Here is a 17,133-nt window from a genome sequence, read left to right as displayed (position 1 = left end):
GACTATTTTGTTTTGTGATCCAATTGTTAAATCTGCAGAGATCAATATAATATATATATTTTTTTTTATGATTTGAGGTTTTTGAAAACAAAAAGAACATAATTAAACAATTGGTTTTTTGTGTCTTTAATCAAAATAAAAAATGATCCAAAAAACAAAACATATTCAACTGGAACTTAAATATAAAAATAAAATATAATTTTAAAAATATCATTTCACTAAATTTTCTAAAGATGAAACCATTAGTATGAAATCTAGCACTATAAATTAAATTGATGAGTGAAAACCAAAAAAAATATAAGTTATCCTTGGGATTTTAAAAATTATTGAGATTGAAGAATTCATATAATTTTATAAGAAAACTAATTTAGTTTGTCACTTAGAAAGTAATATTTTTTATTTTGAAATATTATGTGTAAGTGTTGAGTTTATATCAACAAACAACCAAATCATGTGAATTTTGATTCAGCCACTTGGTATTCCTTTTATTTTAGGTTATAAAAAATTAAAATATTTATTTATAATTAAAGACATGTAACTCCATTTAACTCAAATGTAACTCCTATCCAATAATTGTACATTAATTCATTCCTCCTACTAACTTATTATCTTTCAAGAGAAATTATTTTTGGTTAAATTTTAATATTTTTTATTTATTTTGGTTGGCTAAACTTATATTCATATTTTGGTTGGCTAAATTAATATATTTCTCATGTAAAATTGTTGTTTATAATATATATCTCATTTCAAAGTTTAAAGCAATATATCATATATATAAAAGTAAGGTTTTGGTCTCTCCTTATTGGTTGATTTTCATTTAATGTTTTCTAATTTTTTTTTATTTTTTATTTGCTTTCTAATTGCTTTAAATAATATTTAAGATCCAATAAACACAATACATTTAACTCACACATTAAAATAAAATTATAACTGAAAATAAAATAAATTATGCATTAGTCATATTCTACCACTCAATTCTATTCAAACACAATAAATTACTATTGTAAGTTTGTAACTCCATAGTTCTAAATGTAACTTCCATCATTTCTTATCATATAAATAAGTATTCTCTCAATCTATCATTCTCTCATATTGACATTCTTTTACTATCTCATTTTTCACATTCTCTCATTCTCTTCTACAATACCTCAAATCATTTTTCGTTTTTTTTTTGTTATTTTTGATTTCTTATTTTTGTTGTATGGGTTAAAAAAAAAAAAAATATCATTGTAAATTGTTAATGCTAAATTTTAATTTTAGAGACTACATGATATATATTTTACATTGTTCTTATTTTAAAAGATTTATCTCTTTTATCTAATTTGGATTATTATCTTATAAGTAATCATTCTCTCTTCCTCTCCCACCAATATCAAATGTTGTTATATCTCATATGTGTTGTAAGAGTTTGATTCTATATTTTAATTTAGAAAGTATTATATATATATAGATATTACATTGTTCTATTTTTTAAAGATTCATCTCCATTATCTAATTTGGATTACCATCTTATAGTAAACATTCTCTCCTCCTCTCCTACCAATATCAAATGTTGTTATATCTCATATGTGTTGTAACTTGTAAGAGTTTGATTCTATATTTTAATGTAGAAAGTATTATATATATTTAACATTGTTTTCAATTTTTATTTTATTTATATAAAAAATATTTCTTTTATATTTCTTGCCTTTATAATCTATTCATATTTATTTTTTAAATTTGAGTAGTTAAATTTAAATTCACATATGTTGGTTTTAACAAAATAATCAACTTTATTTGAGAATTAGATGTTCCTATTCATTTTTAAACGATCAATGTGTAACATATAAGCATTTTGTCTTGCAATCACAAGTTCCATTTCCATTGCTTAACTCCATAGTTAAACAATAATATATGTTGTCCTATTTGTAGGAATAACAACATACTTATTTAATTTATTTAAAAGAGCAGATGATTAAACGAAATAAACATTTCTCCAAATTTTATAATTCAATCAGTGAGTGTACTTATTACTTTGAAAAACTTTTACATTGAAGTTCATAAAATTATATAAGAAAACTAAAATACTATATAACTTCAAATTTGGAAGGAAACACTTGGTATTCCTTTTAAAAAAAGTCAAGACACATATAAAAATTTATTAATATTTAACTCACTTTAAAAACATTAAAGGTCATTTAACTCAAAAATAACTTCTATCCAATAATTTCATACATTACTCCCACAAATAAAAATATATATATATATATATATGTTCAAGATTGTATTTAAATATTATATTATTTTTTAGTTAGCTAAATTTATAGTCACATATATACAATATATATACATAAGAATTTATATTACTTATTAACACCATAATTCGACCCATTATTTGCTTAACTCAATATTGGTTTCAAAGCCAACTAAAGAAAAACAGAAACGATCTTATTGATATTAGACCAAAACATGGGCATACAAACATAATCACTTACACGGAAGATATTTAAAAAGATAACTTATTATTGCAACATCAACGTATGAAGGGTTTACATAAGCAGTTAATTAGAAAATCTATAATACAATAAATGTACTGGAACAATATCAGTCAGTGATAAGATTGGATCCTCAAAAGCAAGAAACAACTACTTCATAATTCATAAAAAGTAAGCGCCACAATTATACACATCTGAACGAAATGGTATAAACATATAGTGTATAAATAAAAGTGACGGCAAAACCCGTATATGCCTAACTAAAACGAAATAATACAAAAGAGAAAACGAAAAAGACAAAAAAAAAACAAGAAAGTGTCAACTACACCACAACCCACGCGTTGCGTGGAGAAGTATCTAGTGTATATAAAAATAGAGATTAAAAAGTATCACTCGATCAATGTCTCTATTCACTGGCTGCTTTTTTTTCTTGTTCTTTATTATAACAATAGAAACTATAGTGAATTTTACTCGTTTAAAATGAGGTTAACAATGAAATCACTATGGATGATAAGTTGATAACACAAACCATGCTGCCTGCAGCTCCATTCAAAGCCCAAAGGCATGGATTCTAACATTCATATTCTATTAATTAGATTATATTAATTATCCCAAAAAAGTGTATATAGTTATAGGTTTCTAGATAAGTTTATGCAAAAAAAAAAAAAGTGATGGGGGCTTCAATAGATCTCATAGTTGGCATGACAACGCCACATACACATGCAAATCTCAAACATCTGAGTTGAGCCCATCATTTCATACACAATCTCATGTTTTTTCCTCATCCAAGAAAAGTCCCTTTTTCTAATATTTTTATTTTTCCCCAATTGTTAGTTTCTTTTTAAATCAGTTGCCAGCTAAAAAGTTGCACAGGCTAAAACATGATCCATCATTTCCTCTCTTCTTTTTCTTCTTTTTTTTTGTTTTCACTTTTTTTGGTGTAAAAAATAATTTTGTAGATAGTAATAGTATACTACCCCAAATCACAATCATACTTCATTATCTTTTCATGGAATAACATAAAAATTAAAAATTAATACTAAACATAACAAAGTTCGATTAAGAAAGTGTAACAAAGTTTTGAAACGCATTTGGGGATTACATATCTAATATGTAGTATTTGGATTTTACAAAGACTCAGCTTATGTTGCATGACTTTCAACTGTTTGTTCACTCTCTTTTTGCCAATTGCAATAATTGTCGGTTGAAAGTATAACCGGGATATAAATTAAAGACCTTCTTTTTACCTACTAATATCAATTTTTGATGAGTGACACCAAAAAAAAAAAAAAAAGTATTTATATTTATAAGCACAAACAAGTTTCGTTTATACTTTATACGATGTGATGGAAAAAATGAGTTTCGGTTTTGAACTTTCATATTTGGTAGTATGATACAGAAAGATATGGTTTTGCCTAGATTGACATAGATATATGTTGTTTAGAAACTCGAAGAAATAAAGATGAAATGTATGTATTTTACCATTTACCGAATGTAAAACCTAGATAGCATGACGAATAATAACCCGACATGGCGACATACTTGTCAATTAATTTCCAATATAAATTGAAACACCTTATTAGATAGAGAAATCAATAAGACGTTCGCATTTGTTTGCATTTTTGTTGACTTGATCAATAATGGAATCTTCATATTTTTTTTTTTTACTTTTGATATCATATATCGTAGTATCATATATGTATAAAAAATATTCCACTAAACAAAGTCCGATAGTTAGCTGATTAGATTTGACAAAGTCTACACCTAATAATATCCTCTTATCTTTTAATTACAAATCTGAAATCTCATAGCTTTTGAAACTATCTTCACCAAATCTTTTAGCAGAAACTTTCAAATCGCTCATAACTACTAGAGAATTTTTTTCTTTTTTTTTTTAAACCCAATGCCAATTTTTATAAGAAGTTTGACAACCTACAATCACATATGGTAAGAAACCAATGTTTACACTGTTTTATTTAAGAATCTGAAGAAAAAAAAAATTATAGATTCAACTAAACGGGTAATTTAGGTAATGTTATAGATAAACGAGACAAGACAACTCTGACAAAATTACTCAAAACTTTTAAACCAAAATAAACATTGCTGACACCAACTCAAATGAAACCAAACGTCACACTTTTTGACAATGTCACCGTATCCACTTCTAATCTATCTCTATGCTACTCAACAACTTCATCAAACTCTCTCCCCCCTTCCACGTACCTTTTACATCTCAGCCCTTCCTTTCACCACCTCAACAAAATCTACGGCCATATATTATTTCCTATTACTTTATGTTTATAATTACTTACTCTCATTAGATTACACCATAGACGACAAATCTTGTTCTGCCACATTACTTTAAACCGCTAAATCATAGGTTAGACGCTAAATCATATACTTGTATGTAATTTTTTATTATTTGATTGATATAAATAACGATATTTTTTATATCATTTCTGATCAAATTGAAATTTATACGAAAAGGTCGAACCTTTCTTCTATGCAAACTCACCGGTTCGCCGGGAAAAAAAAAACACTGCGGCGTTACCGGAGTTAGCATTAACGAAGCTTCTTCAAAATACTCTTCTTTCTCTTGAGTTTTCAAAAACTCAGACATGGGTAATTGTATCGCCTGCGTCAAGTTTGACCCAGAAGACTCAAAACAAAACCAGAGGAAGAAGAAGAAGACTCCACGTGAACGGAAACGTAACTTATACGACGATCCCGATGGTTTAAGATCTCACGCTCCGTTACGTGTGATCCCTATGAGCCATCAATCTCAGATCAGCGACAAGTATATCCTAGGAAGAGAGCTCGGTCGGGGCGAGTTCGGAATCACATACCTCTGTACAGACCGAGAGACTCGTGAAGCCTTAGCTTGCAAATCAATCTCCAAGAGAAAGCTCCGTACCGCCATCGACGTGGAAGACGTCCGACGCGAGGTAACGATCATGTCGACTATTCCGGAACACCCTAACGTTGTGAAACTCAAGGCGACTTATGAGGACAACGAGAACGTTCATCTTGTGATGGAGCTTTGTGAAGGAGGTGAGCTTTTTGATCGGATCGTTGCTAGGGGACATTATACGGAGCGTGCGGCGGCTACTGTTGCGAGGACGATCGCTGAGGTTGTGAGGATGTGTCATATCAATGGTGTTATGCATAGAGATTTGAAGCCTGAGAATTTCTTGTTTGCTAACAAGAAGGAGAACTCTGCTCTTAAGGCCATTGATTTTGGCTTATCTGTGCTTTTCAAACCTGGTAATTTCCTTTAAAAAGGGGATTTTTTTTTTTTGCTAAATTTAGAATCTTTGATCTCCATTGAGCTAAAACGGTCTCACTGTTGAGTCTTTTTATGTAAAGATTGAATTTTGATGAATTTTTGCAGGAGAGAGGTTTACAGAGATTGTGGGCAGTCCTTATTATATGGCTCCAGAAGTGTTGAAGAGAAATTATGGACCAGAGGTTGATGTGTGGAGTGCTGGAGTTATTCTCTATATCTTGCTCTGTGGTGTTCCTCCGTTTTGGGCTGGTAAAAGAGCAGCTTTGATGATTTATATAATAGAACTTGTTTGTATATGCAAATTTAAGCTGAGTGGTTCAAGGTTTTTGATTGCAGAGACTGAACAAGGTGTGGCTCTTGCAATCTTAAGGGGAGTTCTTGATTTTAAGAGAGATCCTTGGTCACAGATATCAGAGAGTGCTAAGAGCCTTGTGAAGCAGATGTTGGAACCTGATCCCACTAAGCGTTTGACTGCTCAGCAAGTTCTTGGTAATGAAAATGATCTTGTTTCACTTGTGCTTTATTCATCTTCTTGTTTTGGATTTGAACTTGTTTCTGAAGTGAAGACGGTTACTGTTTATTTCTTTGCAGATCACCCTTGGATACAGAATGCTAAGAAAGCTCCAAATGTTCCTTTAGGGGATATTGTTAGGTCAAGGTTGAAGCAATTCTCTATGATGAATAGATTGAAAAAGAAAGCTCTGCGCGTAAGTGTTGCCTCTCAATATTTTTCAGATGAGTTTATACTTTTGTTTGGAGCTTTGATTGGTTTTACTTACTTACTCTCTTTTGTTGCTAACCAGGTAATCGCCGAGCACTTGTCTATCCAAGAAGTTGAAGTGATCAGAAATATGTTTACACTGATGGATGATGACAACGACGGTAAAATATCATACCTAGAACTCAGAGCTGGACTCAAGAAAGTTGGTTCACAACTGGGTGAAGCAGAGATCAAACTGTTGATGGAAGTGGTAAATTTTTTCTTGACCAAAAGATTAGGAAAAGCTCGTCTTCTCTGGTACTAACTTTTATGAATATTTGATGTAGGCTGATGTTAACGGAAATGGATGTCTAGACTATGGAGAGTTTGTAGCAGTGATAATTCACTTGCAGAAGATGGAGAATGATGAACATTTCAGACAAGCTTTTATGTTCTTTGACAAAGATGGAAGTGGATACATCGAATCTGAAGAACTACGGGAAGCTTTAACCGACGAGTTAGGTGAACCAGACAACAGCGTTATAATCGATATCATGCGCGAAGTTGACACTGACAAGGTCTTCCTTAAACTCTCTATACATAAATCTCCTTCTCCCTAAAAAGACTCTTCTTCTAGAAAGATTGTCAATGTTTGGTTTTGCAGGATGGACGAATAAACTACGATGAGTTTGTGGTGATGATGAAAGCTGGAACTGATTGGAGAAAGGCATCAAGACAATACTCGAGAGAGAGGTTTAAAAGCTTAAGCTTAAACTTGATGAAAGATGGTTCAATGCATCTACACGACGCACTCACTGGACAATCTATTGCAGTTTGATCTTTACACCTCGTTTATCACCAAAACAGAAGCAATCTGATATTCTGATCGCTGCTTTTTTACACGTTCAAGAAGGGTTTTTATCTCGGCTTTTTTTTTATTTCAGATGTAATTTTGGCTTACTTCACTTTGCTTCTAGAGATTCTTTTTATTAATGGTTTTGGCCTTTTGTAATTTGTGGGAGTAGTTAGGCTTTTTTCACTTGGGAATGAATGTATTTGTATGTAATATTGTTTGTTTAATTGTTATAAAGCTTTTCATTCTGACTTAGTTTTTGTTTATATTTCTCTCTCTGAACATTACAGTTATGATTTTAAGCAACTGACAAAACCAACTGGACAAAAGTTTTTAATATGTTTTGGTTTTACAAAAGAAAGAATCAGTCAGCTTCTTGAAGTCCATCCAAAACAACAGATCCAACCAACAAAACAACGCCTGTAAGGGCAAGAGCACCAGCCAAAACCGACTGAGCAACCACCAGAGTAGTTGAGTCATCCGGAATCAGCACAATGGCTACAATAGCAGCCGTCAAAGCCGGTAATGAGGCCGAGGCTAAGACCGCAGGAGATGTTCCGGCTAAATTCTCGAGGAGACTGAGAAGACCAAGCTCCTCTGCTTTGGAGAAGACTTTAAGCTTCTCAAGAGACGACAATGTGAGTCCCAACTCCTCTGCTTTTGAGAGAAGGCCAGATTTCTCAACTTTGCTCAGAACTTTCCGCTTCTCCAGCTTCTTGAAAACGTCGACGTTCACTTGCTCACTTCCTTCGAAGAACAATCCAGCTCCGTACCATTGTTTCTTCCATTTGGCATCATACTTGTTCACCTTTTTTTTAATTCAGTGATCACAGTTACACAAATTAAAATGGTTATATCAAAAATCTAAAACAATACTATACAGAGACTTCAAAAGATGTGATGTCTTTGTCTCATTAAGGAAATGTCACAATTTGGACCTAATTTACAAAGATATGTAGTAGATCAATTTCCATGAAACTACTAAAATGTTGTTTAGTATAAAGCCAGAGAAGAAGTACTCTAAGGATTACTCTCTAAATCTATCTTGAGAACCTTAAAAAAGATTCATACTTTATCAAGCTTTAATGGAAAGGGAGAAAGGTCTCAGAGCTTAAACAAAGGATGATGATGAACAGAGTGTAGTTACCTTTTTCTGGGGAGCCATAGAGACGACGGAGAAAGATGCTGCTGGTGATTTGCCAACGGTATAAGACCGGCGAAAGCGGGGAAGAACGGGATTAGAAAGAAATCGTGTTTGCAAGTGAGCCGACGGAGCGCCGACGACAGCCATTGGGAGGGAAGGAAGACTAAATCGAAGCGATGAAAAAAAAAAAGTTTCTTTTGGAGATTTTTTTCTGTGTTTTGGGCGTTCGGACACTATCTGCAAACTCTGGGAGACAGAGAAACTGCCACGTCAGATGATGTTTTTGTAATTTCAACCAATCATATTCCTCAGCGCTTTATCTCCGTTTCTTTCATTGTTTAGATCAAATCCAGACCGTGCGTTCTACTACTCCAGATCTTTTGAGACGCCCCCTACGTGTCATTGTAGCATTGGTCGGTAATAATTTTTTGTTTTTTTGTTTTTTTTCTTCCTTGGCAAAAAAAACAAACTGAATTAATCTTCCGAGTTTCGATTCATGAAGAGACATATTTTATACGGTATAAAAAAGGCCCCCATTCTTAACCCTATATATAGCCTTCAATCATATGGATTTCGAAACCCTAGGCGATCTAGAGTCGACATTCAACACCCTACTCAGGTAAATTTCTCGAACACTAATATAATATGAGCCCACAATAATCTGAAATTTTTGGTATTTACGATCGAAACGATTACGTACGGCCGTACTTGGCTCTTTTATTCTGATGTTTTATTTCTGTTCTTTCAGCGATTTGCTTAGTACATACATCGTAAAAAGTCTTGTACGATGAAGAAGGCTAAGAGCCGGGAGGTTTTTGCTGAAACAGGTGTCTTTTGGGACATCAGACGGTATCCGATACCCCTTGGCTTTGATGCTCGTCTGGTCCGTCCTTGTATCAAACACGTGTTGGAGAAACATGGCTACCGCCATCTTCGCTGTTGGCATACTAACAAACGTCCATGATGACATGACATCCTTCGAGATCTCTGTACATCTGGAATCCATCTTCGTTACGCTCCCTTCGGTTAGTATCTTTCTTTCTTTCTCTCTCACCCTCGTGCCCATTACTACAGCAGTGGATGGTGAAATAGAGAGTTTCATATCTTTTGTTTCTTCTGAATCAGGTTGCTCAAGTATTTTGTACTGTATGCATGAGTGGATTCGTAATAATCGACCCCCAAAAAACATTTTGGCCTTATGCGCTCCCGTAGCTTTCCCTACAGAGAGAGCAGATGATGCTGGATTCAATCTTTTCAGTCGGGTTAGATATTCTTCTCGTCGTAAAAATCCCGTCAGCTGGATGAGCATCCTCAAAACAACAGAAGAGTTAGGGGCACCTGAGGAGTATACTGACGAGTCTGCCAGCTGGGCTTGCTCAATATGCAAGCATCATTCTCGTGGTCTAGGCCTTGACAGTGGCCAAGGCTTTGACAGTTTCGCCAGCCATCTCTCTTCTGAAGAACATGAAAAAGGGGTAAATAAACAAACCAAACACACTTGTTGTGTTTTTTTGTTTCTGTCAATTTACCAATTTTTCCCTCTCTCACTTCTTCTACTTTTGTTTGCTTTCAATCTTTACCCAAACAGAGGTTGGTTTTCTCCCCTTTCGAGTCACCATCTAAATTTTCAGACGTAGCCAGGCAGGACGATAAGTATCCTCCCACCATTGTCAGGAAGCAAAGGAAGCAACCAAAGGCAAGTTTTAATATCTCTCTGTTTGTCGCCCAGATTTCTTAATTCTAACTTTTGTTTGCCTAAAAAATTTGACCCCTCCTAATCTGCTACAAAAACCTCTTTTTTTGAAGATGGCTACTCGGGATGAGTCTGCAACTAGACCTGGGCGATCGGATATTTCGGATTTAGAATTCGGATCGGATATTTTGGGTTCAGATTCGCTTATCCAAAGCATTTAAAAATCCAATTTTTGTATTCAAATATGTACTCTGATCCCTCTATTTCATAGTATACGATGTTTTAGATATTTTTTTTTTTTTGTTTCATAAAAAATCAAAATTATCTAAGAATTACAAGTACTTATTTGCCTAAATATACTTTAAAATAGTCATATCTACATATGTATAACAGAGTTTTGTTAGAAACTTAGAATACAAACAGTACGTCTAATAAATTATAGGGAAGTCAAATATATAATACACTTGCCTATAACAGTAAGGGTAACATCACTCAGATTTTGCTTATGTTTGCATAGCAAAGCAAAAGATACAACGGCTAGATCAATTCAACCTGCTCGAGATAAAGAAGAACTTATAGAAAAGAGGCAGAGAAGTAATTTGCCACATGGAAGGAAGCTTGCTTTACTATGCTGTAAAGTTCAGGGATATACAATACTTATAAGTGTGGGGGTGGTTCATTGAACTGGTCGATATTTGACTGCTGTGTAAAGTACAGCTGGGCGACTTCCTTGTGCATTTAGCCTTCTTAAATGTATTGGCAAATGTTAACGTCGTGCAAGTTGCTTGCTGTTAACAAGGATCATATCAGCCATCCCTACAATGATATAATCCCACAAATGATATAAGAACAATCGATTTCAGATGGATGTAAGTAAGAGGAATGAATGAAAACCAAACCTGTGCTGTTGTATGCTTGGCTGCAAGAGATTCGGGAAATGGTAAGCTATATATCCACCGAACACAGAGATACAAGAATTTTAATTTGAACATTGCTTAGAAACTGTGATTGTATATTGCTTAGAAATTTGAAAATCCTAATAGAACCCCAGATGAAAAAATGAGAGTCAAGAATCTAAAGTCTATGTAGCTATTCAGAGCAAACATCTTTATCCAAACTTGAAATATGTATGAAAAAGCTTCCGCTCTCTTGTGTATTTGTTTTCTCTAAACCAAGCAAAATCATCACTCACCGGAGAGAGTTTCCTCGAAGCATCTGGATTAGTCGTGGTGAGGTGAGAGGTGAAGAGATGAACTTTATGACTGTGTGACGCAAGCCAATCTTTCTCTGCTCCACCTGCATATACCATAAAGAAACAAAGTAGTGAAGAAAGATATATAGTCAGTATGTAGTGACAAACACAGAGAATATTAAACCCCTATATGTAATGAGAACTACAAAACCAAGAAGATGCTATACCGCATCAGCGATGAAACTACCTTAATTTACTTCATCATCTACCAGAGATCATAACAGATTACGCCGCCCAACATTACATACAATAAAAGATACTACATTTTATTTGGAAACATGAACAGTATCATCCATACAACTAACACTATTACACTAACAGAGTCAGTTTCCTATGATTTTCTAAAGGCCTTAAATAAAACAAAAGCAAGTCATGGGTAGTTCTGATTACTAAAAGTTAAATATACATTGAAACAAACATGACTAACCAAATGAACAAAGATTATGTAATTACACTAACCTCCAAAAGTGTTAGCACATATTACAACTGCAAAAGGTCCGTAAAACAGAGATGCAGCATTTAATATGGAGACAGGCATAGTAGTATTTGATAAACGTACTTGAACCATGAGAGCAGGACATAGATAACACTTTTGGAGAAAGTATCTAAAGAGAATTGTATGTACGCACACAAAAGTCAGCATGTTCAACTTACTTGTTCAAATCATCCTGAAATGAAATAAAATTCACTACTAATTTAGCTAATCAGCCTGAAAGTGACCATCCTATAATAAAAATGGCGTAATCAATGGCAGATTGCACACAAAACCCAATTATTCAACATTCTCTAATATGCTGCTATGCAACAGCTTCAACATAAGACCGATCTGCAAAGCTAACCAAACCTAACTTAGAGAACTCTAACAGTCTAGAGAGCATGAAATAACAGTTCACATATCTGATATCTCTAAGAAAACAAAGAAACATAGACAGAATAATCGGGTGTCTGGTTGAGTACCTTATGGGGTTGCAAAAACATCTAGCCAGCATACCGATTTCAGCCGGCTCGAAGTGCTATTCATATAAAACAAGAGAAGTCAGATCATCTCAGGAACTGGAGATGATCAACTTATAAAACAAATACAAACCTGCCTAGGATGGTGAGCAAGCAATCGATTTTCTATTTGAAGGCTATTTAAACCGGTTGGAGGAATACATTTGGGTAATATGAGATTATGAGTGATGTTCAAGGCCCACGCAAGTCGATACAGCACCTAAAATGGGAAATTGATTACTGGCCCGCCACCGTAAAAAGAAGAAAAGGAAATAGACAAAAAAAATGGGAAATTAGGAAAAAGGAAAATGGAAAAATAGATAAAGGAAATAGCTTAGATCAAAATCAGAGTCATCAGACAATATAGTTAACGATTTGAATTGTCAATTCAAAATGAGACCAATTAAAAAAAAAAAAAAAGATAACTGTTACAGTAGTTAATTGAGGAATTTAAATAAATCATTCCACATTACAGAGTTAACAGAGAGATCAGAGATACCAAAAGCAAATTAACTGGTCAAACTGTCAGTATGACTTCTTCTTTTTAGACCTTTTAAAATCTGAAATCTCTCTTGTTTGCTTCAAAATATTACAGTCAGAGTCAGGAGGTCTCAGTTCTCAAAGACATACCATCTGATTATAAATTCTGAATAATAAAATAACGAATCATTAACAATGTGATAAAAATCTTTAACCCCATAATGAATCTTTATTCTATTCTCCTCCTCAGCCCCATAAGAAAACTGTTGGGATACTCAAAAACATCTAACTTTTTTAGTAGTAAGTTTACTCTCTTCACTTCTTTCTCCTTTAGATGAGCCGATCTGACAAGCTTGGCAACCGCCGGAAAAAATTGAGACTCGCCGTTGGCATTGTGTCTCTGAACATCGGATGCCGAAGATAATAAAAACCTAGAGCCACTGCCACCATTTTCGCTGGGACCGCATACAGAACTATAGTGATCACCAAACAGATTGCTATGAAGAGCTTAGTTGCTCTCGGATCTCTCCAGCTAACCAACGCCTGAATCCGTTCCCCTTGCGCTGCAAAATCGCCTAGAATGGTCTGAACCCTTACCGCTAAGATCCTTAACCGGTCATACCTAGCTCGGATTACTTCTGGTCGCCTTGAGCTTGGTATGGTATCGAATTCTTCATCTAGCTCATCCGGATCAACAGTTTCGGCTTGTGATAAGCGGATATCCATACCAGCCGGTATCTTGGGTCTAAACCGGTAATACCAAACTCCAATCATCACCACGTACAAGAATCCAGTCGGGACTACTAAATCAGGATACCAAACAAGAACCAGATATAGAATATGGACTAGCACCGTTGTCACAGGATTCCTCCACCGCCGGATATTGTCCAACCATTTAGCTAAACCCACTGCCCAAGCTAAAACACCAACAATTCTATACCAATTTGCTTTGCTCTTTCTCATGCTCCACGCATGCGAATCTGCATCTAACATATATCGAACCACCTCAGGTCCCAATGGTGGTTCTGCTCTAGCCAACCAAGCTGCTACCATTTTTGTGGCGGCTCCTCTTAGTGCATCTTGTTGTGCTACACCTAGAGGCCTTATGTAGTGCATCCGAGGCAAAAGCGGCTGTCCATAAGCTGCGCAAACATCAGGCAGCAGCGACGGGCATGCGAACCTGACTGCCACTTCGATTTCACCCATTTTCTTCAGACCGCTAGGTAACAAGACCAGCAGAGGATATGAATTGGTGTACACTTTGTTGCTCTCTAATGTCGAGACCCTGATACGTATCTTCCCAATCCGAGTGTCGGGTCTATCATCAGAGGCGTCGGAGAACATTCTCCAATTGTCAAAGACTCCAACTGTTAGCACGGTGCAAGGATCATAAACCTGCCAAGTGTACTGCTCATGCCATCTCGGGTCGAAACTGTCTGTTATGGTTCGAGTCCTGACCCATTTCTTGCCGTACTTAGCAACACAATAAGAATCAGTGGAACCTTTCCCTCCATTTTTAGCCTTCATCGGCAACAACCCACGAGCTCCAAGAATCCCCAACTCAAGTATTCCAATAGGCGGTTTCCAGAGCTGCTTAGCTGTGGGACGGAAATCGCTGCACACATGCGCCGCCTCTTCAAGCACGTGATACCCACCTTCAAGACAGAGTCTTAGGCTAATCCTTCCACAATAAGGTCCACCTCCTCCTGGCCCTCCTCCACCTCCACCTTCTACTTCCAAACTGTGCCATTTAGACGGCACAAAACGTTCATCAATCCGCTGCTCGATGGAGCTCACTGGGATCATGGCGTGTCCTAAAAGCGTTGCTTCTTTAGTCGTCCTGTCTTCCACCATCAAAACCAAACAATCTTCCAACGGCTCTCCGGCTACGAAGATCATATCCTCATGCCAATGAAACGAACCACTATGATTATTCATTGAGCCTCGTCTTGTACGCGCAGACTGAAACCCTAGTTGAGCTTTCACACGGACCTCAGGCGCAGTCAATGGCGGAAGGTTAGGAGCAATGTGTAAATCCTGCGCTTCAAGAACCGTCACTCTCAAATACCAAAGCTTAGGGGATTGATACACCTTAGACCTCGTATGAGCTACATGCGGAGCGTCGGAGCTCCACGCCTCCGGAAAAGCTTCATCTACCTGAGTACCAATCCAAACAGAGAGCTGAATGTCACCAGAAACTCTCCCTGAATTCTGATCCGCAGCTGAGCCTTCAAGCCGATACCACTGAGGAGCAAGCGGACTATCCGGCGGGTCACGAACCGGAACTTCTGATAAATCAAAACAAACTCCTCCGAGAAAACTCTCCGACGAAGCATCCCAAGCAGAGATCTCAAGAGTCGCACCACCGGTCGCAGCAGAATCAGACCGGTTATGACCAAGAGCAAAAACCTGATTCCACTCCGGAGAATCAGCCGATTCGCCGGGCCGGTTAACGGCCGGTTTAGACCTGACGAAATGGTTCGACGTCCGTACCTTGACATACGCGCTCTCGTTAGGCGGTAAGCCACGCGCCTTCACAATCCGGACGAAGAGATACTGCATTGGCTCAACGAGATTGTAAGGATGATGATGATGAGTCTTCTTCTCCATCGTCGCCTCTCCTCCTCCTCCTCCAGTTTTGCTATTGATAACCCTAGGCGAGTAATCCCCATTCGGCGGCCTCTTCGTAACCCTAATTCTATCGCCGCCGGGAGGTCTACCTACCTGCATCTTCCTCACTTCCGGAGGATAATAATGTACTTCCCCCGTCGACGGAGGTGGCGGCGGAGACGGTGGCCGTTGAGGATGGTTATCGTTTGGACCTTGCATTACTTGTTGCGGTTGTGACTCTTCAACGATAACCATCGGAGGTTGCTGATGAGTCTCTGGATAGCTATGATGATTCTGAGCCGATTCGAAAACCCTACCTTCTTCAACCACGACCACATTAGGTTTCTCCGGTGGTAAATTCATCATCTGCTGCGGCGGAGGATGAAACTGTTGCTGTTGTTGATGATGTTGTTGCTCATCAGCATCTTGCTCCGGCGTAGGATGAAATTGTTGTTGCTGTTGCTGACCTCCGCCTCCACCGGGGATATCGTCGTCGGCGGCTTCGTCGTAATAGTAGATTTTGAGTCCAATCTCGCCGCGAATCCAGCTGAATACACTCTTCTTCTCCAAGGGGAAATACACAAGACCTTCTTCACCTCGTCGAGAGAACTGGCTCCCATAGATCTTAACCCTACCGAGAAAATGATTTTTCCGGCCACCACCGTTGCCGAATCTTTTGTCGTTGTAAACCTCTACATCGAGCTCGTCGTAGTCCATGTTTTTGGGATCCGAGACGGAGAAATCGAGCATCTCGTTCCAAACAGGGTTGAGGTCACGGAACTTGGTAGAGGTTCGTTTCTTCTGAGCATCGAAATCGACAACGACGTAAGCGCTAGAGCTTCCTTGGCCATCTTTAGGGAGGATATTGCGAGCTTCAACAACCTCGACGACGAGCTTACGCTGGATCCTCGAGGGAGGAGGAGGATCCGAGTGAAACGGCGTCGTGTTCATCGTAGTAGTCTTCTTCTCATATCTCGAGAATGTCTGAGTGAGAGAGAAAGAGAAAGATGGAGAGAGAGAGAGAGTGTTTTGGTTCTTTGTGTGACAGAGATTACGGTAATCGCGGAAGTGAGATAATAGAAAGTTTTTTTTTTTTTATTCGATGTGGGCTTTATTTATTTGAATCTATTCCTCTTTAAGAGCATTATTTCATTTTATTTACATGTTTTTAGTACTAATTAAAATTTTAGTTTCCTTAATGACCAAAAAAACAAAATCATATCTCCCATAGTTTTAAAACCTGCCAAAAATATATATTTAGCTAAAACTGTTTATGATACTAGTGTAGTAGATAATTAAAGAGGCCTAAGCATTGTGAATTTGTGATTACTAAAATATATAAAAGGAAGAGATGAATTGGTTAATTAAATATGTAGTGTTGTTAAAAAACATAATGTATAAACCTGAATTGAGGTGGAGGGCATAAAGGGGAAGGAATAATAAATGGGGGGGGGGGGGTGTTAGAGTGGAGATAATGGGGAAATCTGATTCCATTCTCTATCGCCAAGCTAACCTTCGTTTTATTCCTCACCTTTTACATGCTCTGCCCCATTCTTTTATTTTATTTTATTTTGTACTACTACTACTATTTATCTTATATTACATTTGTGTTTGTTTTTGACGTGTTGATTCTTCTTCATCTTACAAA

General features: G+C 36.5%; 4 protein-coding genes across 6 annotated transcripts; 2 read left to right on the top strand and 2 right to left on the bottom strand.

Annotated features, from left to right (window-relative positions):
- The first annotated feature begins 4,600 nt into the window (after positions 1 to 4,600).
- On the top strand, positions 4,601 to 7,568 carry LOC104713114 (calcium-dependent protein kinase 30-like). 3 transcript variants are annotated; one of them, XM_010430163.3, is made up of 7 exons: positions 4,601 to 5,738; positions 5,866 to 6,009; positions 6,097 to 6,249; positions 6,352 to 6,467; positions 6,564 to 6,731; positions 6,808 to 7,038; positions 7,125 to 7,568. In XM_010430163.3, the coding sequence occupies exons 1-7, from the start codon at positions 5,093 to 5,095 to the stop codon at positions 7,296 to 7,298; spliced, it is 1,632 nt and encodes a 543-aa protein (XP_010428465.1). In that variant the 5' UTR covers positions 4,601 to 5,092; the 3' UTR covers positions 7,299 to 7,568. The 3 variants fall into 3 exon arrangements, with proteins under 3 accessions (XP_010428465.1, XP_087319875.1, XP_087319874.1); XM_087463749.1 differs by having other exon boundaries at positions 4,785 to 5,738; positions 6,352 to 6,731; XM_087463748.1 differs by having other exon boundaries at positions 4,936 to 5,738; positions 6,097 to 6,467.
- LOC104713112 (uncharacterized) lies at positions 7,559 to 8,604 on the bottom strand. The gene is made up of 2 exons (XM_010430162.3): positions 8,461 to 8,604; positions 7,559 to 8,121 (listed from the first exon to the last, which is right to left on the bottom strand). Exons 1-2 carry the CDS (start codon positions 8,602 to 8,604, stop codon positions 7,678 to 7,680), a joined length of 588 nt encoding a protein of 195 aa, XP_010428464.1. The 3' UTR covers positions 7,559 to 7,677.
- A 132-nt stretch (positions 8,605 to 8,736) lies between these two features.
- LOC104713113 (uncharacterized) lies at positions 8,737 to 10,522 on the top strand. The gene is made up of 5 exons (XM_087463750.1): positions 8,737 to 9,076; positions 9,206 to 9,482; positions 9,583 to 9,932; positions 10,046 to 10,153; positions 10,264 to 10,522. Exons 3-5 carry the CDS (start codon positions 9,606 to 9,608, stop codon positions 10,369 to 10,371), a joined length of 543 nt encoding a protein of 180 aa, XP_087319876.1. The 5' UTR covers positions 8,737 to 9,076; positions 9,206 to 9,482; positions 9,583 to 9,605; the 3' UTR covers positions 10,372 to 10,522.
- A 2,434-nt stretch (positions 10,523 to 12,956) lies between these two features.
- On the bottom strand, positions 12,957 to 16,606 carry LOC104713111 (protein QUIRKY). The gene has a single exon (XM_087463746.1). It carries the CDS (start codon positions 16,434 to 16,436, stop codon positions 13,206 to 13,208), a length of 3,231 nt encoding a protein of 1,076 aa, XP_087319872.1. The 5' UTR covers positions 16,437 to 16,606; the 3' UTR covers positions 12,957 to 13,205.
- Positions 16,607 to 17,133: the final 527 nt, after the last annotated feature.

This window comes from Camelina sativa, chromosome 9 (genome assembly GCF_030686135.1).
Source record: "Camelina sativa cultivar CO46 ecotype springtype chromosome 9, ASM3068613v1".
NCBI lineage: Eukaryota > Viridiplantae > Streptophyta > Magnoliopsida > Brassicales > Brassicaceae > Camelina > Camelina sativa.
This window is presented reverse-complemented; position numbering and strand designations above follow the sequence as displayed.

Bases quoted from the DNA above. Each gene is read 5' to 3' on its own strand.
- LOC104713111 (XM_087463746.1), bottom strand. From the start codon at position 16,436: ATGAACACGACGCCGTTTCACTCGGATCCTCCTCCTCCCTCGAGGATC.
- LOC104713113 (XM_087463750.1), top strand. From the start codon at position 9,606: ATGCATGAGTGGATTCGTAATAATCGACCCCCAAAAAACATTTTGGCC. The intron at 9,933-10,045 runs GTAAATAAACAA...TTACCCAAACAG, and splicing joins CTGAAGAACATGAAAAAGGG to AGGTTGGTTTTCTCCCCTTT. The intron at 10,154-10,263 runs GCAAGTTTTAAT...CTTTTTTTGAAG, and splicing joins AGCAAAGGAAGCAACCAAAG to ATGGCTACTCGGGATGAGTC.
- LOC104713112 (XM_010430162.3), bottom strand. From the start codon at position 8,604: ATGGCTGTCGTCGGCGCTCCGTCGGCTCACTTGCAAACACGATTTCTT. The intron at 8,122-8,460 runs GTAACTACACTC...ATTAAAAAAAAG, and splicing joins CTATGGCTCCCCAGAAAAAG to GTGAACAAGTATGATGCCAA.
- LOC104713114 (XM_087463748.1), top strand. From the start codon at position 5,093: ATGGGTAATTGTATCGCCTGCGTCAAGTTTGACCCAGAAGACTCAAAA. The intron at 6,010-6,096 runs GTAAAAGAGCAG...TTTTGATTGCAG, and splicing joins TGTTCCTCCGTTTTGGGCTG to AGACTGAACAAGGTGTGGCT. The intron at 6,732-6,807 runs GTAAATTTTTTC...TATTTGATGTAG, and splicing joins TCAAACTGTTGATGGAAGTG to GCTGATGTTAACGGAAATGG.